Source organism: Leptonychotes weddellii, chromosome 16 (genome assembly GCF_054177405.1).
Source record: "Leptonychotes weddellii isolate Sample4059 chromosome 16, ASM5417740v2, whole genome shotgun sequence".
NCBI classification, from domain to species: domain Eukaryota; kingdom Metazoa; phylum Chordata; class Mammalia; order Carnivora; family Phocidae; genus Leptonychotes; species Leptonychotes weddellii.
The window spans coordinates 31586149-31610532 of record NC_138384.1 but is presented as its reverse complement, the minus strand read 5'-3'; the positions used below and the strand labels follow the sequence as shown (position 1 = coordinate 31610532).

Genomic DNA, 24384 nt, shown 5'->3' with positions numbered 1-24384 from the left:
CTCTTCTTTTCTTCAATCTCCTGTTGAGTTTGTAGGTGTTCAGAATGGTTTGATCCCTATCCAGCGGAATTCCTGAGAGGAGACGAAATCCAGGTCTCCTACTCCTCCGCCATCTTGCTCCGCCGCTCATAATACGTTCTTAAAATTCCATTTCCTTGGTGTTGGTCATGATTGCTCTTTTTCCATTCATGATTTTATTAATTTAGGTCCTTTCTCTTTTCTTTTTGATAAGTCTTGCTAGGGGTCTATCGATCTTATTAATTCTTTCAAAGAACCAGCTTCTAGGTTTTTTTAATCTGTTCTACTGTTCTTCTGGTTTCTATATCATTGATTTCTGCTCTAATCTTTATTGTTTCTCTGCTCCTGCTTGGTTTAGGCTTTATTTGCTGTTCTTTCTCCAGCTCCTTCAGGTGTAAGGTTAGCTTGTGTATTTGAGACCTTTCTTGTTTATTGAGAGAGGCTTGTATTGCTACGTGCTTCCCTCTTAGAACCACCTTTGCTATATCCCAAAGGTTTTGAACAGCTGTGTTTTCATTTTCATTAGTTTCCATGAATTTTTAAAATTCTTCCTTAATTTCCTGGTTGACCCATTCATTCCTTAGTACGATGCTCTTTAACCTCCAGGTATTTGCATTCCTCCCAATTTCCTCTTGTGAATGAGTTCCAGTTTCAAAGCATTGTGGTCTAAAAATATGCAGGGAATAATCCCAGTCTTTTGGTATCATTTGAGACCTGATTTGTGACCCAGTATGTGATCTCTTCTGGAGAAAGTTCCATGTGCACTCAGTGTGTATTCTGGGGCGCCCGGGTGGCTGAGTCATTAAGCATCTGCCTTCGGCTCAGGTCATGATCCCAGGGTCCTGGGATCGAGTGCCGCATTGGGCTCCCTGCTCGGCGGGAAGCCTGATTCTCCCTCTCCCACTCCCCCTGCTTGTGTTCCTGCTCTCGCTATTTCTCTCTCTGTCAAATAAATAAAATCTTAGAAAAAAAAAAAAATGTATTCTGTTGCTTTAGGATGGAATGCTCTGTATATATCTGTGAAATCCATCTGGTCCATTGTATCATTCAAAGCCCTTGTTTCCTTGTTGATCTGCTTAGATTATCTCTCCATTGCTGTGAGTGGGGTGTTGAGGTCCCCTACTATTATTGTATTATTATCTGTGTGTTTCTTTAATTTGGTTATTAATGGGTGATATAATTGGCTGCTCCCAAGTTAGGCACATAAATATTTATAATTGTTAGATCATCTTGTTGGGTAGACCCTTTAAATCTGATACAGTGTCCCTCTTCATCTCTTACTACAGTCTCTGATTTAAAATCTAATTTGTCTGATATGAGGATTGCTACTCCAGCTTTCTTTTGAGGTCCATTAGCATGGTAAGTGGTTCTCTACACCCTCACTTTCAATCTGGAGGTGTCTTTGGGTCTAAAATGAGTCTCTTGCAGACAGCATATCGATGGGTCTTGCTTTTTTATCCAGTCTGATGCGCTGTGTCTTTTTATTGAGCATTTAGCCCATTTACATTCAGAGTAACTATTGAAAGATAGGAATTTAGTGCCATTGTCTTGCCTGTAAAGTGCCTGTTTCTGTAGAATGTCTCTGTTCCTTTCTGGACTGTGTTACTCTTGGGCTCTCTCTCCACTTATAGGATCCCCCTTAATATTCCTTGCAGGGCTGGCTTGGTGGTCACATATTCTTTCAGTTTCTGTTTGTTCTGGAAGCTCTTTATCTCTCCTTCCATTCTGAATGACAGCTTGCTGGATATAGTATTCTTGGCTGCATGTTCTTCTCATTCAGTACCCTGCATATATCATGCCAGCCCTTTCTGGCCTGCCAGGTCTCTGTGGACAGGTCTGCTGCCAGTCAAATGTTTCTACCCTTGGAGGTTAAGGAGTTCTTGTCTGGAGCTGCTTTCAGGATTTTCTCTTTATCTTTGAAATTTATAAGCTTCACTATTGTATGTTGGGGTGCTGATCTATTTTTATCGATTTTGAGGGCGGTTCTCTCTACCTCCTGGACTTGAATGCCTGTTTCTTTCTCTAGATTAGGGAAATTCTCAGCCATGACTTGCTCAAATATACCTTCAGGCCCTCTCTGTCTCTTTCTTCTTCCCCTGGGACCCCAATAATTTTAATATTATTTAACTTTATGGTATCACTTATTTCTCAAAGCCTTCCCTCCTTGTCCATTAGCTGTTTTTCTCTTTTCCTCAGGTTCCTTTCTTCCATCATCTTGTCTTCTGTGTCACTCTGTCTTCTCCTTCATTTATCCTAGCTGTTAGAGCATCCATTTTAGACTGCATCTCAGTTAAAGCATTTTTAATTTCAGCCTGATTAGATTTTATTTCTGCATTAAGAGATTCTCTAGTGTCTTTTATGCTTTCTTCAAGCCCAGCTAGTAACTATTTTTATCCTGAATTCCATTTCCGACATTTTACTTATATCCATATTGATTAGATATGTGGCAGTATTTTCTCTGTTTCTTTGTTTTGTTGTGAATTTGTCCTTCTAGTCATTTTGCCCAGAGAAGAATGGATGAACAAAAGAACAAAATAAAAAATATCAACCATGACCCAAGCGAAATACACACTAGACAAATCCAAAGAGGTCAAAAACCCAAACAAAAGAAAAAGAAGAAAAAAAAAGGGGAAAAGGAGAGAATATAATCTCCGGGTGGACAAAACAGGGTGATCCACTTGGTCCTAGGTGTATTTTGGTCTGTTTGTTAGAAGACACTAATCCCAAAATTGTAAAGAAAGCAAAACATATATATACAAAAATGAAATTGAATTCAGTGAAAGGAAGCCAAAAATGAAGAATATATCTACAAAATATAAATGTAAAAATGAAAGTTTAAAAAAGACTTAAAAACAAAAAGTTGATTAAAATAAGAAACTAGTTGAAAAGGAAAAAAAGAAAAGAAAATTTTAAACCGAAAGATAAAAGAATCATGAGAAAGAAACCTCGAATTCTATATACTGTTTTCCCCTGGCGCTGGAGTTTTGCAGTTCTCTGTGCTCCGTAAACTTGGTATTCGTCTGATGTTCCAGCTGGTCTTCTGGGGGAGGGGTCTGCTACGGTGATTCTCAGGTGTCTTTGCCTGGGTGAGCTGCACTGCCCTTTGCCAGGGGGCCAGGCTCAGCGCAAGCCACCTCGGGTTACTCTATGTGGCTTTTGTTCCCTGAAGACTTTCTGCACCATTTTAGAGTATGAAAATAAAAATGGCGGTGCCCCAGTTTCCAGCCCTGGAGCTAAAAGATCACAGCCCCCCCTCTTCAGTAAACCCTCAGGGAAAAGCCGTCTTCACGTTTGTGTGTGCCAGACTCTGCAGACTCCTGCGGTGCAGTGCACCAGTCCTCCTGGGGGAGGGAGGAGGGTTGCTGTGGGCCTGCCTCTTGCAGGGCCGCTGCATGGTGATGGGTCACCAAATCGTTCCACAGTTTGTAGTTTATAGCAAACCAAGCTGAGAGCCCACTCCTGCGCTTGCTGACCATAGTTGGTTTCCCCAATCCAGTTCTTGGAAACTCTGCTGGCTCAGGCACCCCCTTTCTGTGATCCCAGGGATCCTGAGACCACACTGTCCCACCTAGGATTCTTCTCTGCTTTGCCACCTGAGAACCTTTCAGGCAGGGAAAAGTTCCAATTTTGCACTCTGGGGCTATATCACTTCCCAGTCACCTGCATATGGAGGCTCCCTCCCCCCGCCATGTGTCTTCCAGTATATCCCCTCACATTCGTTTCTCTGCACTGCCTACCTTGCAGAAAGTGGTCGCTTTTCTATTTGTAGAATTCCAGCAATTCTTTTCTTACATCCCAGGTTGAATTCATGTGTGTTCAGAATGATTTGATAGGTACCTAGCTGAATTCAAGAGACCAGATGAAATGAGATCCCCTACTCTTCCGCCATGTTGCCTCCCTCCTCAAAATAGCTCCTTCTTAATTAGTTTTTTTTGGAAAGGATCACCTAACACATTTTTAAAATTTATTTATTTATTTGAGAGAGCGCGCATACATTTGCAAGCAGGAGGAGAGGCAGAAGGAGAGGGAGAGAATCCCAAGCCGACTCCCTGCTGAGCACAGGGCCCAGTGTAGGACTCAGTCCCACAACCCTGAGGTCATGACCTGAACTGAAATCGAGTCAGACCCTTAACCGACTGAGCCATCCAGGTGCCCCAGGATCATCTTATATATTTTTAATGTGCATGGCTGAGTACTAGGATGAAATTGGCCTAATCATCTTCCTTTTGTTTTGACAACCCTTAGATTTCTTTCCTCTTACAGTTCTTAGGTTCTTGTTGTGGAAAGCAGGTACATTCTAAGTTATGCTAATTATTCTTTCATGAATGCTCTGTAAATTTGCATTCATCCCATTTTCTAGATTTTGGTTTGTTTTTAAGTTTTTCTCTCTGTTTGAATGTTTGTATATAAAATTAAAAGGCTAATTCACATTTTGCTTTCTCTTAAATTCTGAGAATCTAAGTTTTCATTAGATTAAATTAGATTGCACTAGTGAAGTGCAGAAGCAGTTGTTTAGAAGCAATAATTTTTTTGCTTTATTTTTTAGCTTTATTGTGGTATAATTGATAAACAATAAACTGTACATATATAATATATACATTTTGATGAGTTTTAACATATGTATCTGTAATACCATTACCATAATTAAGATAGTGAACATATCCGTCAACACCTAAATTTTCTCATGCTTCTCTGTAATCTCTACCTCCCTCCTTTCCCTCCCCATCCCCAACCTCTGTAGATTAGTTCATATTTTCAAAAATGTTATAGAAATGGAATGATGTGGGGCGCCTGGGTGGCTCAGTCGTTAGGCGTCTGCCTTCGGCTCAGGTCATGATCCCGGGGTCCTGGGATCGAGCCCCGCATCAGGCTCCCTGCTCCGCGGGAAGCCTGCTTCTCCCTCTCCCATTCCCCCTGCTTGTATTCCCTCTCTCGCTGTGTCTTTCTCTATCAAATAAATAAATAAAATCTTTAAAAAAAAAAAAAAAAAGAAATGGAATGATGTAGTATGTGCTCCCTTTTTTTCTGATTTTTTCTGCATAATTAGAGGTTGATCCATGTTACTGCATAGATAAGTAATTTGTTTATCCATTTACTTGTTGATGGGTGTTTGGTTTGTTTCCAGTTTTTTGGCTACTATACATAGAGCTGTTAATGTTACTATGCTGGTAAATTTATTTCTTAATTCATTTCATGTTTGCATGACAACATGGCCTTCTAGTTGAAGTTTTTTTACCAAACTGAAGCTGAATTTCTTGATTTAATTCTTTATTCAAAATCCTTTTTGGAAATTCCATAGTGAAATGAATGCAGGAGAGCATGTGTTCCCATTGACTCAGCCCCTTGTCACGTCACCTGACCAAGTTGAGGTCATCTGTCAGTCCTGATCTTGCTGGGCTCTTGGGAAGTCCATTTTGGTTCCAGTAGTCTTCTGTTAACTCGTAACTCTCCAGTGCCTACTTTTTAAGTGAAGTGGTCCTGTTCTATGAGATTTGGAGAGGGTTCTGCTCCATTAGTTTAGACCTGGGAAAGAAAGTTACATTTAAATTTTATATGTTATTTAACTGCTCTGCTTTTGTTTCACCTGCCAAGTATCCCTGATAGTATATGTTTGATAGTTATTTTGTTGTTGTTGATGGAGTTGTGACAATTTTCAAACCCTATTACTTTCTCTTGACAGTAGGACTAGTGTACAGTGCTAAAAGCATCTAGATAACTTGGTAATCCCAGGGGCCTTATTTTGAAATTTTGGTATTATCTCAGTAACATTTTTCTGTGCTTCAGGATTTATTTTAACTAATGACTTAAGGGAAATGCAGGGTACATATAGAATATATAGTATAATGGCCTGAGAATATTAACATTGCAGATTTGATTATTTGCCATCAGTAGCCTAGTAAATTGCTCTCAGCTTCCTCTCTCCTCCACTTGTCCTATTTAAAAAGTGAACTTAATTACTAATCAGGGATTTTTACCAGGCTTCTACAGTGTAATTGTACAGATTTTGGAGGAAAGCATTTAATTGAACACAAGAGTGCTGACTCCTATTCTTTACTTAAGTAAACAAGAAATTATAAAAACAGGGCAAAGCTGTTATTATTTTCACAACTATGGAAGGAGACCACCCACACTTCAGAAACTCAGTGTCTGCTGGGTGTGTGTTAGCATTAGAGATGCACAGCACTCCTGTACCTGTCCCACATAAACATACTTCTCATTGTTTAGTATTCCAGCAGAGAATGTAAAGGGAGGCATGTTGAACTTCTAAGCCATTCCTATACAGAATTAGATCTAAATAATTACTGTGTGGTTACAAAACCATGAAAATGTTTTTCATGATTTTTGAAAGAGAAGCTTACCTAAGTAGAGATCACCAAAAGCAGAAAGGGAAGATTTAGAGAAATAAGTTTGCTAATTTTCCTATCTTGAATAAAAAGGACCAGTAGATACCATTTCAGTCTTCAGTTGTAAAGAAGATTTAGTATCAACAGAAATAGTACTACATACACAATTAAAAACTCAAGGAGTTAATACTCATTTCACTTTAAATGTTTTCATGTAATCACATGTATCATTCAAAATAGGAAGCATGCATTTTGAATCATTAAAAAGAATAATCAGAAAAAAAAATGTATCCTGTATGGAAAAAGACACAAAACAATACTTTATTTGGAAATTATCTTTCCTCAGAAGTTCAAGGCACTTTTTAAAATTGTCTTTACTGGGCGCCTGGGTGGCTCAGTTGGTTAAGCGACTGCCTTCGGCTCAGGTCATGATCCTGGAGTCCCGGGATCGAGTCCCGCATCAGGCTCCCTGCTCAGCAGGGAGTCTGCTTCTCCCTCTGATCCTCCCCCATCTCATGGTCTCTCTCTCTGTCTCATTCTCTCTCTCAAATAAATAAAATCCTTAAAAAAAATAAAATAAAATTGTCTTTACTTGGCATATTTCTTAGAAGAAATTCCTTCAGGGTGTTTTCAGTTTTTTTTCTAAATTACATGGAATTCTATTCTTAGTTTATTAAATGTTAATTAGGGGTGGATGTTGCATTATAACAAGTGCCTTTTTAGGTACAAAATGACATTTTGATGGAAAGTTTTTCTTCTTGGACATGGTGATGTAATAAATATATCAGTAACCTAATATTAAACCATCTGCATAACTAAAATAAATCCCACTGGGACTTAGTAGATTACTCTTAATAGATTTGATTTACCAGCATTTTAATATACAGGATGGGACTGGTCTGAAGTTTTCTTTTGTGTTTGCTGTGGTAGGAGAGTTGGGAAACTTCCTATTTTTCATTTGTTCATGTAGTCATTAATTGGGGTCTAAAGCCAGAAAAGAGAGAAGTTTTGTTCTTCCCTTTCCAAATCACTTAGCCAGAACTAAAAGCAACAGTACTATAATTAAATTACATATATTACTGCTTAGCTAGGTTTTTTCAGGCTAGCTTGGGAACCAAACTACCATTTAAGGCTTTTTTTTTCTTCTCTGTAGGAAAAATGTGGAGCAGGTTCCAAATAACTGATTGAAGAGTGGGCTTGTGTGTGTTTTCCTCCTTCCCAGCCTCTCTATCAGTACGATCATGCGGCCATGTATCATCCCCTGGATGTCACTCAGCTGATGAATTCATGCTGGTGACCATGAATATTTAATGGTTTAATCTACAAGTATTTTAAGTAGTAAAGCACATCAGTAAACCTGATGAAAGCTTGGATGTAGAACCAAAGCCTAATTCATACATTCCTGGTGAGACTTTAATTGATAGAACTTAGACAGTTCTTTACATCTTAAAGTTTTTTTTGACCACTTCTGTCTATAGATTAGTTAAAGGAAGTAATTATGGATATATGTAGGGATTTAGTTACAAGGATACACAGTAAAGCCTGCTTTATAACTGTAAAGATTTATAGATAACCAAAATGCTCAGCAATAGGGAATTATTTAAATGAGTATGGATAATTAAATAATGGAATATTATGTAGCCATTAAAATGTTACTAAAAAATACATTTGACACTGAAGGGTGTCCATAATATGCAAAGTGAAAAAACATTTTATAAAACTTGAAGGTATCATATAATCTCATTTTGAAAAATAGGTATGGAAGCACATGTATGCACTCACAGATACAAAACCTGCAATAGTACATACCAAAATGAAGGTAGAGATGTTCTCTTGAGGACATGAGATTATGGGTGACTGTTTACTTCTTTTTATTGGTGTCATTGGGTTTTCTGGAATGAGCATACATTACTTCTGTAATAAAAAAACACTAAGAAAGAAGGAGCATACATTACTTCTTTTTTTTTTTTTTAAAGATTTTATTTATTTGACAGAGAGATAGCGAGAGCAGGAACACAAGCAGGGGGAGTGGGAGAGGAAGAAGCAGGCTTCCCGCCGAACAGGGAGCCCGATGTGGGGCTCAATCCCAGGACCCTGGGATCATGACCTGAGCCGAAGGCAGACACTTAACAACTGAGCCACCCAGGCGCCCGCATACATTACTTCTGTAATAAGAAAAAAACACTAAGGAAGAAGGAACAAATGCCAGCACAAATAGAATATGTAGAAATTATGTCTCCATAGAAGAAATGTGTACCTAGAAAATGAAATGATAGTATAAACTCCTTGATTTTTTTTTTTTTTTTTAAGATTTATTTTTGAGAGACAGCACGCATGAGAGCATGAGGAGGGGAAGCATAGGGAGAAGCAGACTCCCCACTGAGTAAGGAGCCTCTTGCGAGACTCGATCCCAGGACCCTGGGATCATGACCTGAGCCGAAGGCAGACGCTTAACTGACTGAGCCACCCAGGCGCCCTCCTTGGGTTTTTAATTGTGTATGTAGTACTTAATATTTCTGTTGATACTAAGTCTTATTAAGCAAAAAAGGCCAGGTCCAGGTCTCCCTGAAGACTCATTTAGAAAGATCCACTTCTGTTCTCGTCACTTTTTTTTTTTCTTCTAAAACATATTTTGACTCTTTGCAGCCTTGAAAGCAATTCTTCCATTTAAAAATTCTTTGTGCTTACTTTTGGGGTTATTTGACAGACCGTCTGGACATTCGAGCAGCCCGGATTCTTCTGGATAATGATCATTATGCTATGGAAAAACTGAAGAAAAGAGTGCTGGAATACTTGGCTGTCAGACAGCTGAAGAACAACCTGAAGGGCCCTATTCTATGCTTCGTTGGCCCCCCTGGAGTTGGTAAAACAAGTGTGGGAAGATCAGTGGCTAAAACTCTTGGTCGAGAGTTCCACAGGATTGCACTTGGAGGAGTGTGTGATCAGTCTGACATTCGAGGACACAGGTAGACTCTCTCTCTCAGTTTAGTCTCTGGTTCTCCATTTCAGTTGACTAAAGCCCTTCAAAAGCCAAGGCATAATATATATCTTTTTCTCGAAGGTCTATTTGTGACATCTTGAATCAAAAGGACATTCATAGTACTTAATTATAGTACATCTGTAGGATGTTTATGACTGGTTTAGAGAGCCTCAGCTGTAATGGTACATCCAAACTAACCTCGGTATTTGTATGACAGTGGATAACGAGTCTTTGCCTCAGCTTTCCTGGAATTTCATTTGAATGCAATTATAAATCAGTTATGGTTAGATATTACAGTGTCTTTACATTCATTTTGGCCCAGTAGCATTTCATAAATAATGACCTGTAACTCTTAGAGTTTAAAAAATAAGTACAACAGCTGGGGCAGGTAGGAGAAGGGAAGAAATCTTTGATAACAAATGTGTTTGCAGTTTAATTTTCTTTTAAGAAGGCTGGTTTTCCGTAGGAGTATGAGTAATAAGGAGAAAGGTTAAGATAATTATTAAGATCTATCCTTGCATTTTTGACACCTTTTCTGTAAAAATACATTAAACTGTGAGAACTGAATCTTTAATTAATCTTACATTATTAGAATCAGATTTGCATGTTATGTTGTTGTTTTGTTCTCTATGGTCTCTGTTGCTCAGATTGGAAGATGCTTTGGGAAAGCATGAACTTTCTGTTTCGAGGTTTAAGGGTTTCATAGCAGTTGCGAGTTGTGAGAAAATACACCTATAGTGTATGTATTAAAGAACATTTTAAAATGTAGAAATCATGGTTGCTTATAAAAGAATATGATGTTGTAAACCTGAAACTAATGTCAGTGATATCTCAGCTTTTTAAAAAAAAGTTTTTCTAAAGAAGCTGCTTAACTTCCAGTAGAAAGTAATCAAACTGAAGATAAAACTTCTCAAGGTCATACCCTGGGTCTTAAAGTTGTTAAAGCAATCTAAATTATAAGTGGAGGCTTTGAAAAGCATGCCAGTGCGGGTGGTGACCACCAACTGCCAAGGCCAAGTCTAATTTAAATGCATATTTACAGTTTGGTGAATGGATTAAACTTGGATTGTGGGGGGGGGGGAGATATGATGCTTTTATAACATCTTGTTTTCCATTTGTCTTATTCATAAGATCATTGGCCTTAGGCGGGGATGGGAAACTGTTTCACAAACTTCCATGAACAGTGGTTCTTTTTCTCTTTTATTTTCTTGTTTACAATTCTTATGCATTAAAGAAAAATCATTCCAAGATTTCAATAAATAAGCAGTGAGGGCTGCAGATTAGGTTAGGGAATTGATCTGGGTCATTGTTTCTGGCAGTTTCCAACTACTGTTGTCACTTAGACTTGCTTATTCTCACATGTGCCACTAGAGGCTGTGCTTTGCTTTTGTAAAGAAATTGGCACCTTGTACCGATCTTGGAGAAACTGGATCTAGAGCCTGAATCTTTTTATTTTAGCTAGAGAGCTTTTGGGAGATGTTTCCCATTCAAGGGACTTAATTCATGCATTCAGAGTTGTTTTAGTTCACTTCTTTCTTTTGATATCTGTAGCATAGTATTGCGTGAGTGTTTGATGGAATTTAGAGAGGGAATTTGTGGAATTATTGTCGTGAAATTAATGTCATGAACACATGACATGTAGGTAATTTGTCCTCTTTCTTGCCATGTTGGTATTGCTTATTCAGTAAGCCTTGGAAAACTTTACTTAGTGCCTGACACATAGTAGTAAGCATTTGATAAAAATTAGCTTTAATTATTATTTTAATTTTAAATTCTCAGGAGGGCAAGTTTACATTTAAAAGCTTCAGTGACTTTTTATAAAATTCAGATTTTTACATAATACCTAAAAATATCCTGTTCTTGGCATTATTATTTAATTTATGTGGCAGAATTGTGGAGAAATGTATTTTTGTGATGACAATTGGTGGGCAATATGTAATGTCATAGTTCTCACCACTTCTTATGAATGTTGTTGGTTTCAAGCAGAGCTCTATCTTAAGTCTTCACTGATACTGTTAGACATAAAATCTGTTCGAGTGTACTTCCACATATGTATCATTAAGAAAATTGAATCTGAGTCTTTTGTAAAACGAAGCTGTGTATTTGCCTAAAAAATATGTGTAAATATAAGCTTTTTAGGAATGTATGGCATGCATAGAGGCTGTGATCATTGCCAAATAAAGGGTACATGGATTAGTCTGAGTCATTCTGTGCCTGCTGGTAAGTACGCCCTCACCATCACTGTACTAGGTGTTTCACTAAACACTACAGCAGACCGACCCTCCCAAGGCATCAAAGCCTGGAGAAAATTTTTATTTGAAAACCAACAGGGAAGCAGGTGCAGAGTGGGATGTGGTCATTAAGGAGAGCACAGGTTGAGAACAGAGTATGGGCTTATGTCAGAGCTGTGGGTTGGAGGTGAATAGAAGGGGAGGAAGAACAGTAGCTTATAGCACAATCATGGGGTGGAGTTTGTGAGAACAAGTGGTTCCACGTGACAGTTGAAGCATTTTGGAAACACCCAGGTCTTGGCATTTAAGTACTGGTCACATGCTCGCAATTAGAGTTCATGCAAAGTTTTGTTTTTCGTCAGCCTCTGAGTAGGCATCACTGTTCTGCAGTCTTAAAATAATCAGGGAAAAACAGAGCTGCTTTATATTATCTTCCTTGCTTATTCTTTTGATTTTGTCATTCACTTTCCCTATTTTTCCCATGCTCAGAACTCCATCCTTTTGCTAGAAATACCTGTTTATATGAAGGAAGGTGCTGTTAGGAATTGATTTTAAAAACAAAGATGTATGTTTTAGAGTTCAATGATAATGAAGTGGGAGATGGGGAAGCAAAAGAAAGACTTGGTTTACATTTAAATCTTAAACTTGGAAAATCGTAATCTGACTTTACATTGGCCCATTGTTTTTGTTTATATTGAGTGGCTTAAAGAAAGAAGAGTCATGTTTATGCTCCATATTAACTAATACAGTTTTTCAGTCTTCTCAACATTTCTCATTTGGGTTTGTCTCCATTGGGGCTTTTCTGTTCACTTTCATAAGCCACAGAATCTCTGTTACTATCAGTTTTTACAGCTTAGCATTTTTATATTTAAATATTACATTTAAAGAATTTAAATCAGTTCATAACAAATATAACAGGATGAAGTTTTATGAAATCATGTTTGTGTAATCATTTTTCATTAGTTGTTTCTTGGTGAAATACACTTATTGCTATGATGTGTCTCAAGTTATTATTGATAGTAACTCTTTGGAAGTGGTTTGTCAACTCTTTGTTCAGATAATAAAATGATATTGCAAGGAATCTTTGGCTCAAACAAGATGAGAAGAAAAATGAACTTTTGCTTTCCACGATACATCTTCATGAACCTGAAATGGTGATGTTTTAAATAAATTAGCTGTTTCATTATTAGTCTCCACAAAGGGAAAATAACCAAAGTAGCAAGCTCTTAATATATTTTTAGCATAGTATGCCAGACATGTTATGGTTTACTCACTGTCCTCATAACCTGTATTTGCATATAGCTCTTCTTTGCCTCTTTAAAGTTAATTTTATTTTTAGCCCCAATTCAAGGGTTTCTCCATTAATATATGTGCAGTTATGATCTTACTCTTCTCTAAACTGACCACTTATTGTCCAATGTTTTCTTTTAATGATTAAATATTATAGGCCTCTGGCATTTGTAATACATTACTGTAGAGATAAGCCATAAATATGGAAAAGGTATGAACTCTGTAGAATAGGGTTTTTAGCTTGTCTTACTTTGTAACACTCTGTGCTCACAGCACAGTGCCAAACATGGTAAGTGCTCTCTGAGTGCTTTGTGAATTCAAATAAGATTAAAACATAATTATATTTTGGAAGTCTTGCAGTCCTTTAAATGAGTGCATCCGTACAAATGAGTACATAAAAAGATTTAGGAATGACTGCTCTAAGAATAAGAATTTGATTTGTTTAGACGTTATATTAAAGACTATTTTTAGTTCCTTAAAGACTGTTTTTCTTTTGAGATCATTAGAATCTCTTTTAAGGCTTATTACTTTTCCCAGTTGGAGAGAGATATATACACCCTTGGTAGAAACTCTGGAAATTTTTTTTAAAAAGGAAAAAAAATTCTCATGTTTTATACCATACACAAAGATAATCACTGTTAACATTTTATTTCCTGCCAGACTTTTCATTGGGCAGCTTTTAGCCTTTTTTTAAGTAATTGTAATCCTACTCTTTCCACTTAACATTATAACATACATTTTTTATATTATAAATTCTTCCTAAGTATTGCTTTAGTAGTTTGCACCGTAGCACATTGGAGCTCCTTAATTGAGCAGGCATGAAAAGGGGATGGTAAAATGCCTATTTTCCCCCTTCTTTAAACATTGGGAAAGAGGTGAGTAAATACACATCTGTTCCTGATATTTAGATGTCAATGACAGTGATAGGCTGACCAGCCTTTTGGCTTACAGTAGATTTGAAGATATCCAGGCACAGAGTAGTAAAGTAGTTGATTACCATGGAGCTGTAAATACATGATATTATAATTGTTTGTAGTTGTTTTTGAAGCATAAACCAGACTATATTTTGGAAAATGAAAAATGCTGATCTTGTAACTTAACATTTTGAACTATGGAGACACTTAATAGTTTTGTTTATGTCATACATTAGTTGAATCGTCCTGATAAACCTATGAACTGCCTGTATCAATTACAAGAAAAACAGAAATTCATATATTTTTTAAATTAACTTGTGTACTTCAATTTTAAGAAAAACTTCTAGGTAATCATATATTTAGTCTGAATAATAAGGAATTGAAGAAATACATTCTTTGCAAACTTCCCTGTATTGTGCTGTGTTGCTTTCTAGATGTTATATCATGAGGAAGGACATGGAAAAATATGTATTTTGCCCTCAAAAAAGTTGCAGTTTGTAAGAGTATTAATTTCATTAATTTCCTACCTATGTAGTTTCTCAGGAGGTTATTTTGATATGCTGATATATTTTTTAAAAGTGGTTATATTGGGTGATGTTGAATGAGAACATTTTTATTTTGTGTATTACTACATTTTTCACCATCTGATTCATATTCCAAAGGTTTATTCTGTATCCTTAGTCAGTGGATAGCAGGCTACCATACCTTCTGGCCAAAGATAGCACATTATAGATATTTTCCACAGCTTATAGGCCCTATGTAATGGTTCTCTTCTTTGTTTGACCTCTAGACTAGTGGTACACATTTGGGGGATGTCACTTGTGATTGAGGAACACTAGGACATTGAGTGTGCTTGGAGCTCTGGAAAGACATTAACAACAATGAACATCTTTTGAAAGCTTACTGTGAGCCAGGCACTCTGCTGTGTACTTGACCTGTTATGTTCTTGTAATCATATAATTCATTAGGTTGACACTGTTATTATGTCCATTTTACAGATAAGGAAACTGAGACTTAGGTCAAGTAGTTTGTTTAAAGCAGTATTCAGAGACTTGTATGGCCTTCACAGTGGTGATAGAAAGATACTTTGGGTGCTGGCATGGTTGATCTGATGTCCTTAAATAAATTGGGAAAACAAGCTTCTGTTTGGAGAACAATCTGACAGCTCTATATCGAGGATCAGCTCTGTAGTAAGACTCATTCTCTGTCATCAGAGTGCTCACTAGCTCTTTTAGAAGAGGCTGTGTACTTGGTACCCATAAATAAAAACTAGGTTGTAACTTCATCAGATGAATTGCAGGCAATAAATGCTGTAGACATTGCATTATTGGAAAGATCATATTGTGAGAGATGGTCAGGAAAAGTTGTTTAGAATTTCTGGACTTACATATGCAGGGAGAGTATTAAGGGCAGGAAGCTACCATATTAACAGAGGTTAAAAAAGCACAAGGGGTGTAATAGGATTGTGATTTTAGATAAAGCAAGAGCGTAATGGCAGCAGGTTAGGAAGACTGGTGGGGACTGCATCGTGAAGAGCCTTGAATTCCAGACAAAGGAATTTGGATTTATTCCCTAGGCTCTGGGAAGCAGTGAAAGGTTTAGGAGGAATTGTTTGTATATAGACTATGATCTAGATTTCTCATTCTTTAGAAAGGGCACCTGCCTAGAATATTATTTTCTCTCCATGACTTTAGGTCTAGAATTGTCAATACCTGTTTTTGAAATCTACCTGTCAAAAACCATAAGAAAAAGAAAGAAGTTGATGCAGTAAGAAATGACCCTTGGAGGCTTTGCAGTGTTCTGTTTTGTTTTCAATTTCCCTTCCCTACTTACTCACAGAATACTGGCAAATCTGTACGTTCTCTAGAGAAATAATTTGAGAGACTTAATAATTTTGAGTCTCGTCCTTCCTGTATCCCATTCTGAAATCTTGAATGTGCTGACTCCTTATTGTAATATGACAGTGTTTATTGTGTTTGGTTCCAGTGCCTCGGTCACCCTCTCTGGATGTAAGGCATTCCCACAATATTTGGAAGGCTTGCTTGTCTTTTCAAAGGTCGCTCTATTTACTCTGTCCTACTTTATACAGTCATGTGGTGAAACTGAGGCCTGCTCTGTGGATCGGCTTTGTGCCCACCCTAAGATAACTGTTGCTGTAACACTCACCATTTGATCAGTTTCTTGTAGGTAGACACCCTTTTATGTCTTTTCACAAACATCATCTGCTTTACGCATGGCTTTGGCAACAAGGTTGTAATTAAAATTAGTAAATTGCTGCTTAAAATAAAGTTTTGCTGGCTTTGTAAAAAAAAAAGTCAACTGTTTTCAGTTTGACAAACACATTTGTTTTTATGCCACCCTCTAGATCTGTCATAATTATGTAGATGGTTCTTGTTCCGACACGATAAAGGAGCCTCTAACATTTTAATGCACAACAGAATATCTGGCTGAACTTGGTTGTTATACCAGTTAATGTACATAGGATTAACACAGTTTTATTCAAAAGGCCAGAATTAAAAGAATTTTGATATACATACTGTTGACCCCGAATCTTACTATAAGTAATAACAAACTATTGCCTCTAAAATAAAAGAATTTGGATTTTTTTTTTTTTGCATTTTGAGTGGCCCTTTGAACCAATTCTGATTTCCTTCATAAAGATGATGATGCTTTAACCAGCCCTGGCACAACCATTTCATTGTGTACAAAGGTGCTTGTGGGAGGCTGGGGGGTGGGGTGGGAGGGTACTCTGAGAAACTATGAAAAGCATGGGAATTAAAGTCATAGGCTCCTTTGGACGTTTTGGAATCCTAAAAAGTAAAAGTTACAATCATTTAAGTATAATGTTTCTCAGTTTCACTAAATGGCAAAAACTAGATTCTTCCAGTATCTTGGGAAACTTAGAGCCTGAATTAAATAGAAAATAAAAATTAGACCTGTTAACTCTTGGTTGTACCATAGAGCTTTTTAAATATATAGTACCTCCTTGCTGCATTACTGTGATAACTAAATGACTTTTTCCCAGTCCTAAGTTTTTATTTCCGAGTAACACCGCTCTTGCCTCCCGACACCTTGTTAACTTGATGCTTGCTTTCTGTAGGCGGACCTATGTCGGCAGCATGCCTGGGCGTATAATCAATGGCTTGAAGACTGTTGGAGTTAACAATCCCGTGTTCCTATTAGATGAGGTGGACAAACTAGGAAAAAGTCTACAGGGTGATCCCGCAGCAGCTCTGCTTGAGGTAAGACTTAGAAACTTCCCTGTCTTTGATCACACCTGAAGAGTGCGGATGAGAGCAGATAATTGTATTCAGTAGCATATACATTGATGTGGGTTTAGTCATGGGAAAAAGTGTGATACAGACTAAAACCTGAAGCAAATTAATATTTAAGTTAAAATGTCTTTGAGATTTCTTCTTTCTTTCTCTAATAATCTCCATTTCTTTTTTCTTTTTTGTTTTTATCAAATACTTGAAATTTTATACGTGTTTTTTTTTAGAGACCAGTAGTTCTATAAGGTTATTACAAAAAACAGGAAACAAGTCTTCTTCTCCCTGGGGTCCCGCATGTCTACTTCTACTTGTTGACCTCTTTAACTTTTAGTTTAATCATCTGTCCTTTCTCAAAATAACATGACTGTATTGCTGCTTCTTTTTTTTTTTTTTAAAGACTTTATTTATTTATTTGAGAGAGAGCGAGAGAGAGCATGAGCTGGGGAAGAGGCAGAGGGAGACGGAGAAGCAGACTCCCCGCCGAGCAGGAAGCCCGATGCGGGGCTTGATCCCAGGACCCCGGGATCACGACCCAAGCCAAAGGCAGACGCTTAACCGACTGAGCCACTCAAGCGCCCCTGCTGCTTCTTGATTATACAGTTTCTGGCATTATCTGTTGATTCTTCTGTATAAGAGATGAGGATTTCACTTGCTTTCTTCCCTCCACCCCCACTATGTCGTTTTTTAATACCCCCAATCTCCCAGTCTAAATTGTATCCTGATTTTGTTAAGTCACTGTCAGATACTTAAATTAAATTATTATAAGTATGTAAGTGCTTTTCACAGCTGAGCCATATGGTAAATTATGATCACTTTTCTTTTCCTGTCCTTCTTTTGTTTTGCTGCACATTTAAAAAAAAAATCTTTGTAGAGCTAATAGTTGTCTTGTTTCTTCTGCCTTACTTCCAGCAGTTGTCTAAGTCTCCTTTCAAGACTAGTAGACACTGTGGGGTACCTGGGTGGCACAGTTGGTTAAGTGTCCAACTCTTTTTTTTTTTTTTTAAGATTTTTATTTGAGAGAGAGAAAATGAGAGAGCACACGAGAGGGGGGAGGGTCAGTGGGAGAAGCAGATTCCCTGCTAAGCAGGGAGCCCGATGCGGACCTCAATCCTGGGACTGACTCCAGGATCATGACCTGAGCCAAAGGCAGTCGCTTAACCAGCTGAGCCACCCAGGCGCCCCAAGTGTCCAACTCTTGATTTCAGTTCAGGTCATGGTCTCAGGGGTATGAGATCAAGCCCTGCATCAGGCTCCACACTCAGTGCAGAGTTTGCTTGAGTTTCTCTCTCCTTCTCCCTCTGCCCCTCCCCCCCTGCTCCCACATGTACACTCTCTCTCAAATAAATAAAATCTTAAAAAAAAAAAAAACAACTTGCAGACACTTTAAGCATTTGTCAGTTTGATCTCCATCACACCTCCAGCTTGACCTAGTTGTTGTCCACATCGGGTACCTAGCTGTCTTGCTAGGTAGGATCTCCCTTCGCCTCCCACTGTTTTGGATTTCCTGTTTCCTCTCTTCCATGTCTTCCTCATTCTTGCTTTATTCTCTCATTTTCTTGGTGTTATTCTACCAGTAGATTCCTGAGAAGGCTTGCATGGGTGGGTTAGAGTTTGCATATCTGAAAATGTCTTTATGTTTCCCTTATTCTTGATTGGTAGTTTGCATTCTCGTTGGACATAATTTTCCTGCAGTATTTTGAAGACATTGCTCCATTGTTTTCCAGTTTCCTGTGTTGCTGTTGATTAGACCAAGGCCATCAGATCCTGTCCTGTGACTTGTTTTATTCTCTGAAAACTTTCAGAATCTGCTCTTTATCCCAGTGTTCTGAAATTTTACAGTAATCTGCCTTGGCATGGTTCTCTCTCTCTCTTTTTTTTTTTTCATTTTAGCTGATGCTTTGAAGATTCTTTGAATTGGAAAATCCTGTCCTTTATTTCCTTAAAATTTTCTTGAATTTAATGATTTTTTTTCTTCATTTTTTGGGAACTCCTATTAATTGGATGTGAGATCTTTAATTTTCTCATCCTTTTTGTTTTTTTTGCTATACTTTTTATGAAGACTTCCTTTATCTATTAATCCTTCTGTGAGTTTATTATTTTAAAGAACTTTTTCTTAATTTCTCTGCTTGTTCTTTTTATAGTATCTTGCTCGTTACATAAGTGTAATATATTCTCTTTGTGAGAAAGATATTAATAGATATTTTTTTCCTTTTCTTTAAGCTGCTTTAATCTATTATATATTTTTTCCTCTGTCTTTTTTATTAGAGTCCATTAGATATCTGGTAATTTTTGTTTGTTCATATTTAATAGTGAGGAACAGAAATGCTGATTGGCAGCTGTGCACATCTGAGGAGGGTTTATTGACTTGAGTTTCACAATAGGGTTGGCTGGGCTGTTTGATTGAGGAACGTCTTAGGTCACTAACTTCAGTCTCTTGAGGCTGGTCAGATTTCTCAGAGAGGACTCCTTAAGTCCCTTGCCTTTAGAATGAAGGCTGGTCTGCTAACTTCCTGGGAATCAAGCAAGGGGAGAGATGGGAGGGTGGGGACTTCCACTGCATTCAGCATCCCAGATGTATGCCTTCACCTGAACTGTTGTTTTCAGTAGAGTAAATACTCTACTCAGCTGTGCCCAGGGTCACTTGGGCAGGGAATGACTATTTTATTTTATATTCTTAGGAAAATAAACCAGTATTTTGCTGGGATGGGGGAAGGGATCTGGGACCTGACTGCTTCATAAACTTTAACCAGTCCTCATTTTACTAGCCCTGCCCCCACAACCCTTACTGTGGTTTAAAGAAAATACTAATATTCAAACTGATTCATAAAATTGAGGGAAAACTTGCTTTGTGAAAGTTTGTTTTTTTCCTTGTTTATTTCCTTGCTTTGAGTTTCCTCTTCCTGTTCCTTTTCTGTTTTTGTAATCTTCTTAGAACAGGATGACCCTGGGACACGTGTCTTGTAAGCAGGGAGACCATACATTCTGGTTTGCTTGGGACAATCCCATTTTATGCCTAATTATCAATTGCACTCTCTTTTAGTCTCAGAAGTGGGTCCTGTTTGGACAATAAAAAGTACAATTGTTGTACTTAAAAGCCACAGAACTTGGAGATAAGAGTTTCGTTTGGTTTTGTCTGTTTTTACTGTAAGGCAGTTCTGACTCAGCAACTTGTTTACTCATCAGTACTACGAACAATAAAATAGTGAACATTACTGAAGAGTTTAGTGGCTTCTTAGATGATAACTTCATTTGACTTCCAGTTTAATTTACATTGGGGCATTTTTCAGATGATCTGACAGATTTTCTCATTAGACAGTTATAGTTACCCTGTTGAAAAGAATTTGAGAATAATCCCTGATACTTCAGTTTCTCAACATACTCTGTGAGAGTCCTGAAACAAATCCAGCAAAGGCAGCTTTACAAGTGGTAGGAGATGATTAAGCCCCCTGTTTGTTGTACAGTATATTTTAGGTCTTCATCTAGTGCTTTGTAGCGATTGAGTAACATTTGTTGAATTGAATTGATGTTTGGTAACAAGCAGCTGGTGTGGTGATATTTTCTTGCCTGGTAGAAGTTGGTATTCACTTTTTTGGTAATTGATTTATTAATATTCCAAATAAAAGTATTAAAGCCTCAAATGATACCTCAAAGTAAATGCTACCTGGGGCCACATACTTATCACTGTAGTTTAGTTGTAAGTAGCATCAGTTCCTTATAGACTGGGGTTCTGTAGAGTGAAGCAAATACATATACAGAAGAAATGAGTGTCTTGGTACCTGACTTCCTTCTCCCTCCCACCTGCTCCAGTCCTGGGTAAAAAACCTCTTACCCCTCACGGATTGTTGAAACAATTAAATGATATATATGTAAAAGTGCTCTGGAAACTGTAAAGTACTCTACAGATGTTATTTTAATTTAATATCCACTGACATTTCTTCTTTGTCCATTTTGAAAACCACTTGCTATTTCTATCACCTTTAGACCCACCTAAATGAAAAAAAGGACAAATTACTCAACACCTTATATTTAAAGTATAATATTAGCGTCTGGCATATCCAAGAGTATGGCTTTTTATCTTTCCACATAGCCTACTTTTTAATGAAATGACTTCTGGTTATCATTTATAAAATACACTCATACAAGATTATTTTATAGCTAATTTATATTAGAACAATATATATTAGATATAAAGAACACAATAGTAGGTATAGAGTCGTTACTCCAAGTAAACTAAAGAATATACTTGTTCTGCCTATAGATTCTCCTCACCTTCATATTTATTCACGAAGGAGATGCCTATTTATCCAGTTACTGTTGTCAACAAAGGAATATTTACTCAAAATTTAGAGAGCCTCTTTTGAAAATTTATTGGAAGAACATAAAAACAGGTTCAACTAATTGATTAAAAATGTTGGTAGACAGTAGAACTTGGATAAGTCTGTTGTTAAATAGTAATAAAATGTCATCTTTTTATGTAATTACTAAACTCAAGAAAATTATAGAATTCTTATCAGGTAGATGCAATCATATTTATAATTGATGCAAGATTCAGACTTTGTTATAAAACATAAGAGCACTTCTGAAATACATTGGGCTAACAAAATGCATAGATACTTTACCAATTTTCTATATAAGCAATATTTACAGTTCTGAATAATATATGGTATCCCCAAAGTAGAAAAGTCACTAATATAGACCTAGTAAGCTTTTTTTAACCGAAGTTCTTATTTAATTAGAATTAGGTCCTTTTAGTAATTAGATCAAGTTGTGTGTATTTACTACTTGGATACAATAGACATAAGATCGTCTAAGCTCTACACCTATTGTCAAAGAATGTCAAAGGAGAGGGATTTGGGAATCATCTAATCCAGCTTCATCCTTTTATTAATGAAAAATCTGAGATTCTGGATGTTACCTTAATTTTTTATCTCCTCACAGGCTGTATTTACAGTATAAATTCTAAGATCCAGCAGAGTAAAAAAAATGTCTTAAATACTGATGTTATGAGAGAGGTGTAAGTGAAGACACATTTTTTCCCCCTTTCATTTCTTTTCTATCTCTGATTAAGGGGAATACTGCAATTGAATGATCAAACTAAGCTACAGTAGGGAAACTAGGACCTGCTCATCATTACTTTTCAATGCTGGCAAACCCTGTCACCAGCGCCCAAGGCACTTGCAAGTTACACAGAAATGTCTTTATGTCTTTGTTACCACTTCTCTTTTTATACCCTGTTCCCATTTCTTATCTTCTTTCCCCTATTACCTACTCACTCCTCCCCAGCACACACACATGAACAAGGCGCCACCTGACTGTCCACTGCCCTCCAGACCTTAGCTATATTCTCAACCAAAATTGCTGTGTGTCATTTCTACCCTATTTAGCACTCCCATTATTAGAGTTTGGTAGTGATTAGATTGTGTGGCTAAATTTACATGAAAATTAATTTTGGAGTGGGATGAGGGAATTATTGTTATGAACTTGTGACTAGATAATCATCAAGACTTTCTTTTTCTCTCCCTCCATCCTCAGGGATGCTCTATGAGGGGACCATTAAAAAAACCTCTGGCCCAAATCCTAGCTGTGTGTCTTGGCAAGGACCCACCGCTGGATTCAATAGTAAAATAAGAAAAGGAAAGGAAAAAAACACCTGCTAGAAGTAGAGACAGTAAATTGTTGAGAAATAGTAATTTGACTAATAAATTAAGAAATAATGATGAGTTGGGTTTAGTCTTTATATCCCAGGTGTTCAGGAGCAAGCACTTTTCAAAAATATCCTGTTCCTTTGGGGAAATATTTTTCAGTATTTAATAGATTATATATTCTTATTTTTTATATGAAGAATAGGCAGTATTTACAAAATTTAGAGGACCTTCTTTTATATTGATGATTCTCTTTTGCCAGAAATAAATGAAAAACTTTGAATGTTCTATAGAATGTATGATCAGCTTTGGGCAATTTTAAGTTACAAATAGAAATAGGCATTCAGAGTGTGATGTAAACTGATTGCCACTAAGTAAACCAAAGCAGCAGACCCTATTTAAAAATTATGATTTAAATATATTTTACTTACTTTTTTACAGTAGTGAGGTATAATTATATATAGAAAGTGGGTATATTTAAAATGTACAGTTTGATTAATTTTGATATGTGTGTAAATCATGAAATCATAAGTATAATCAAGGTATTAAACATAGAAGTTCCACTTCTGAAACAAAAAATTCACCACAGGGCATCAGCAGTAGATTAGAACTGGTAAAACAATCAGTGGATTTGAAGATCAATTGATTGAGATTATGCAGTCTGAAGAACAGGAAAACAAAATGACTAATATGAGCAGGGAAATGTAGGATACTGTTAAGCAAAACAATCTATGCATAACTGAACAGGACAGGGAAATGGGAGCAGAAAAAATTTTTGAGGGAATAATGGATGAAAACTTAACCAAATTTGATGAAAAACATAAATCTACACATTTGTGGAGCTCAGTGAATTTCCATGTAGGATAAACACAGAGAAATCCATAGGTAAATAAGATAAAAATCCTGAAAGACAAAAGAGAAAACTGAAAACAGCAAGAGAAAAACAACTGGTGTATGAATTAACATTTTGATAAACATTTGGATTTTTCAAGTGTTTGGCTATTGCAAATAAAGCTACTGTGAATACTCATGTACAAGTCTTGAATGGACCTATACTTCTTTGATAAATACCTAGGAGTGGATGGCTTGGTGAAAAGGTGGATGTTTTATTAGTATTTCATATAATCAACTTTTGGTTAATTTTTGATACCACCTGGAAGTCTTTAATATTCAGTAGCTTTTTTGAATTATTGTCTAACTTGTGTTGGGCCTTTTGTCATCTTATTGTTCAGCTGTTTTTTGTCCCCCTTTTTGAGGAGTCCTAGTTATTTCCTTTGAATTATGTCATTAACTGTATGGACAGTTTGTTAGTTCAGAAGGCATGTATCCTGTTTTTTATACTACGTGTGGTACTTTTAAGTTAAAAATCACACATCTCAATTTCTCTGATTATCAATATCATACATGAAATATGATAGATTGTTCCTCCCTTTATTAAATCAAAATTAAGTAATCTACCACATCCTTATCTTACTACCTGGTTACTTTAAGTGATTTCATTTTTTTACATTCTCTTTATCAGAACCCATTTTCAATTTTTATATTATTTCCTTTTTTAAATTAACAGCCCTCCTCCCCCCACCCCCCACCCTTTTTTTTTTTTTTTTTTTTTAGCAGTTTTAGGTTTATAGCACAATTGAGCGGAAAGTACCCAGAGTCCCATATAACTTCGTATCCTCCCTCCCCCAGTTTT

The 24384-nt window shown here is 36.9% G+C and overlaps 1 protein-coding gene across 1 annotated transcript in view; it reads left to right on the top strand.

Moving 5' to 3' along the window:
- The window catches only part of LONP2 (lon peptidase 2, peroxisomal), a 65910-nt gene that overhangs the window by 18500 nt on the left and 23026 nt on the right, over nucleotides 1-24384 (top strand). Inside the window, exons 5-7 of the mRNA XM_081807889.1 lie at nucleotides 7516-7531; nucleotides 9018-9328; nucleotides 16878-17056. Coding sequence (XP_081664015.1) covers nucleotides 7516-7531; nucleotides 9018-9328; nucleotides 16878-17056 — 506 coding nt within the window. The remainder of the gene's footprint in view (nucleotides 1-7515; nucleotides 7532-9017; nucleotides 9329-16877; nucleotides 17057-24384) is intronic.